The sequence below is a fragment of the Hemibagrus wyckioides genome, linkage group LG04 (genome assembly GCF_019097595.1).
Source record: "Hemibagrus wyckioides isolate EC202008001 linkage group LG04, SWU_Hwy_1.0, whole genome shotgun sequence".
Lineage (NCBI taxonomy): Eukaryota > Metazoa > Chordata > Actinopteri > Siluriformes > Bagridae > Hemibagrus > Hemibagrus wyckioides.
In genome coordinates, this window is record NC_080713.1 from 26786199 (window position 1) to 26791198 (window position 5000).

A 5000-nucleotide genomic window follows, 5' to 3' on the forward strand; every position below is an offset into this window, starting at 1 on the left:
CTTGACCACCCATGACCCTGTCGCCGGTTCACCACTGTTCCTTCCTTGGACCACTTTTGATAGATACTGACCACTGCAGACCGGGAACACCCCACAAGAGCTGCAGTTTTGGAGATGCTCTGATCCAGTCATCTAGCCATCACAATTTGGTCCTTCATCAAACTTGCTCAAATCCTTAAGCTTGTCCATTGTTCCTGCTTCTAACACATCAACTTTGAGGACAAAATGTTCACTGTCTGTAATTTTAATCAGCCAATCAGAGTGTTTTCTCGCCTGTCTGCAATTTAAATCAGACAGTGACGAGGAACGATGTGAGTAAACAAGCGGTACAGCCTTGGTGTGTTAAAGTCATCATAAATTTAATTAAATTGATGTTGTCTTGTTCTATAAACAAGCAGTGGGTGTTTGTAAGACACAAAAGAAGACAGACAGGTGGAGTGGAGCTCTTACCTGTGTCTGGTTGACCGTGGGCATCAGTGAGTGCAGGGGAATGACCACAAACTGATCTACAGTGGAACAGATGAGTGAGGAGAAAACATACTGTTTATTTACCTGTACTGTTTACATACATGTTTATGACATGTTCTTTTATTACACAGAAAACACCTGCACATTTCTCCAAATAAAAACAAAGTGGGAGGAGCTAGACTGAGGAAGAGGAGGAGGAGGAAGAGTTAGAGGAGGATGTAGTGGTGGACTGTTAGACAGAGAGGAGCAGATTACCAGATTTAAACATCTGGTCAGCCATGAGCAGGTCATTCAGGCTGCTGATGTTGTCCCAGCCAGGCAGGAACACCAAGATGGCTCCATCCTAACAACACACACACACACACAAAAAAGATGATTATGAGTGTACAAAACACACACACACACACACTAACATGCTTGTGAGTATACAACCACACACACACAAAAAGATTCTTATGAGTGTACAAACACACACACACAAAGATTCTTATGAGTGTACAAACGCACACACACACACACACACACTAACATGCTTGTGAGTATACAACCACACACACACAAAAAGATTCTTATGAGTGTACAAACACACACACAAAAAGATTCTTATGAGTGTACAAACACACACACAAAAAGATTCTTATGAGTGTACAAACGCACACACACACACACACACACACACACACTAACATGCTTGTGAGTATACAACCACACACACACAAAAAGATTCTTATGAGTGTACAAACACACACACAAAAAGATTCTTATGAGTGTACAAAACACACACACACACACACACACTAACATGCTTGTGAGTATACAACCACACACACACAAAAAGATTCTTATGAGTGTACAAACACACACACACAAAGATTCTTATGAGTGTACAAACGCACACACACACACACACACACACACACACTAACATGCTTGTGAGTATACAACCACACACACACAAAAAGATTCTTATGAGTGTACAAACACACACACAAAAAGATTCTTATGAGTGTACAAACACACACACACACACACACACTAACATGCTTGTGAGTATACAACCACACACACACAAAAAGATTCTTATGAGTGTACAAACACACACACAAAAAGATTCTTATGAGTGTACAAACGCACACACACACACACACACACACACACACACACACACACACACACACACTAACATGCTTGTGAGTATACAACCACACACACACAAAAAGATTCTTATGAGTGTACAAACACACACACACACACACACTAACATGCTTGTGAGTATACAACCACACACACACAAAAAGATTCTTATGAGTGTACAACCACACACACACAAAAAGATTCTTATGAGTGTACAAACACACACACACAAAAAGATTCTTATGAGTGTACAAACACACACACACACACACACACACACACTAACATGCTTGTGAGTATACAACCACACACACACAAAAAGATTCTTATGAGTGTACAAACACACACACACAAAAAGATTCTTGAGTGTACAACCACACACACAAAAAGATTCTTGTGAGTATACAACCACACACACAAAAAGATTCTTACGAGTGTACAACCACACACACAAAAAGATTCTTACGAGTGTACAACCACACACACAAAAAGATTCTTACGAGTGTACAACCACACACACAAAAAGATTCTTACGAGTGTACAACCACACACACAAAAAGATTCTTGAGTGTACAACCACACACACAAAAAGATTCTTACGAGTGTACAACCACACACACAAAAAGATTCTTACGAGTGTACAACCACACACACAAAAAGATTCTTGAGTATACAACCACACACACACACACACACACACACACACTAACATGCTTGTGAGTATACAACCACACACACAAAAAGATTCTTATGAGTGTACAAACACACACACAAAGAGTCACACTGACTCAGACACTTCCTGTTTCATTAATTAATGATCATTCAACTAAAATAAACATCGTTCAGTCCACAGGACAGGAGTGTCACCATGATGATGCTGCAAGAGACACTTTATTTAATGAAGGGGGGGGGGCGGATTCATGGATGAATGTTGATGGAGTTGGAGAATTGATGGGATAGATAAATGGATTGATGTGTTGATGGGATGGATGGATGGATGATGGGGATAGATAAATGGGTCAGAGAGAGAGAGAGAGAGAGAGAGAGAGAGAGAAAGCTTGAAAATTGAGAGTGAATTACAGAAAAAGAGAGAGAAAGAGTGGGGATGAAAGAGTGAGAGAGAAACAGATATAGAGAGAGACAGTGTGTGTGTGTGAGAGAGAGAGAGAGAGAGAGAGAGAGAGAGCTTAATCTCCAGCACATACATTAGAACAGATTAGAGTGAATGACTATGATCCTGTGTGTCATTTCACGCCTCTGATTCTTAATGAACCAATCATCACGCTGCCTCCTGACAGATGGGCTGTATCACAGCGTATCAATGTGCTGTCACAGCCAATCAGCTCTCACTCTACTTCTCCTCCACATGTTTCTCTCTCTGGTTGTCAGTCCTACTTTTCTTTCCTCTCCTCCTCTCCCTCTCTCTTGCCTGTCCTCTCTTCTGCCCTTGCTGTAATAAAGGTCACTGCTTCCTCACCTATAATCTCTGTTATTAGTGTCTCATAACTACAAGGTTCTGACCTGAGCTTCAGAACATTTCTTAAAGGGACAGTTTGGCTACGCACACACACACACACACATGCGCGCGCACGCTCACACACACACGCACACACACGCTCACACACACACCACAATATATTCAATCTTCCATTATCTCTAAATCATTAGCAGTGGTAAGAGTTATTTAAATATTGGTTCAAAGCAGAACTACATCAAGATCTCCTACTCCATCCTCAAACAGTGGAAGATGAGACAGAGGGTGGAAAAGTAACGTCTTGGGATGGAGAGATGGATGGGTGGATGGATGGATTGAAGGATGAGTGTTGATGTAGATGGATGTTGACAAGGATGGATGGATGGATGGACTGAAGGATGAGTTTGATGTAGATGGATGTTGATAAGGATGGATGGATGGATGGATGTTGATGGGGATGGATGGATGGATTGAAGGATGAGTGTTGATGTAGATGGATGTTGATAGGGATGGATAAATGTTAATGGGGATGGATGGATGGATGGATGTTGATGGGGATGGGTGGATGGATGTTGATGTAGATGGATGTTGATAGGGATGGATAAATGTTAATGGGGATGGATGGATGTTGATGGGGATGGGTGGATGGATGTTGATGTAGATGGATGGATTGAAGGATGAGTGTTGATGTAGATGGATGTTGATAGGGATGGATAAATGTTAATGGGGATGGATGGATGTTGATGGGGATGGGTGGATGGATGTTGATGTAGATGGATGGATGGATGTTGATGGGGATGGATAAATGTTGATGGGGATGGGTGGATGGATGTTGATGTAGATGGATGGATTGAAGGATGAGTGTTGATGTAGATGGATGATAGGGATGGATAAATGTTAATGGGGATGGATGGATGTTGATGGGGATGGGTGGATGGATGTTGATGGGGATGGGTGGATGGATGTTGATGGGGATGGGTGAATGTTGATGGATGGATGGATGGATGTTGATGGGGATGGGTGAATGTTGATGGATGGATGAGTGTTGATGTAGATGGATGGATGGATGTTGGTGGGGATGTGTGGATAGATAGATGGATGGACAGATGGATGGAGACTACACCAATTGATTAATTCTCTGTAAGAGCGTGACCCAACACATTTACTTCCTCTTATCCCACAGCAAGCTCCTCACAATTACATGATACAGCGCCCCTGGAGCAGGTGGGGTTAGGGGCCTTGCTCAAGGGCCCAACAGTGGCAGCTTGGTGGTGCTGGGGCTTGAACCCTGATCTTCTGGTCAACAACCCAGAGCCTTAACCACTTGAGCTACCACTGCTCTGATCCAGTGGTCTAGCCATCACAATTTGTCCCTTGGTCAAACTCGCTCAAATCCTTACGCTTGTCCATTTTTCCTGCTTCTAACACATCAACATTGAGGACAAAATGTTGACTTGCTGCTTAATATATCCCACCCACTAACAGGTGCCTTATTCACTTCACCTGGTCATAATGTTATGGCTGATCGGTGTACACTGATATAGATTGTAGGCTAAAGCTAACAAAAACATAAATCAGACACTGAATATATCTTGGATGATGTTGAGAATGTAATCTTCTCCCAGAAGATCCCTTTAAACAGACCTCCAACTTCCATGTTGTACCATAAGCCTGTAAATGAGTTGCTCCACAGCAGCGCTAGTCCACCGCGAGTCATTAGCAGTCTTATTAAAATCCCAGTGATCAAAAGCAAACCGCTCTCTTCATTCCTCCATCCCTTCATGTCTTCTCTGACTTAACAGCAGCGTTAAGCGTGAACACTCTCCGACTCTCTGTTCTGTTACGTCTCACGTCACGGGAACAAGATGAAAAGCGGAATCTTGAAGCTTTCAGTGCAAACATCAGAAAGTAAACAGCCAGGAGC

General features: G+C 42.4%; 1 protein-coding gene across 1 annotated transcript in view; it reads right to left on the minus strand.

Moving 5' to 3' along the window:
* Positions 1–5000, minus strand: part of dhx36 (DEAH (Asp-Glu-Ala-His) box polypeptide 36) — a 50998-nt gene that overhangs the window by 25789 nt on the left and 20209 nt on the right. The window contains exons 12-13 of the mRNA XM_058387456.1: positions 724–811; positions 451–506 (exon numbers count right to left, since the gene is read on the minus strand). Of these exons, the coding sequence (XP_058243439.1) occupies positions 451–506; positions 724–811 (144 nt within the window). The remainder of the gene's footprint in view (positions 1–450; positions 507–723; positions 812–5000) is intronic.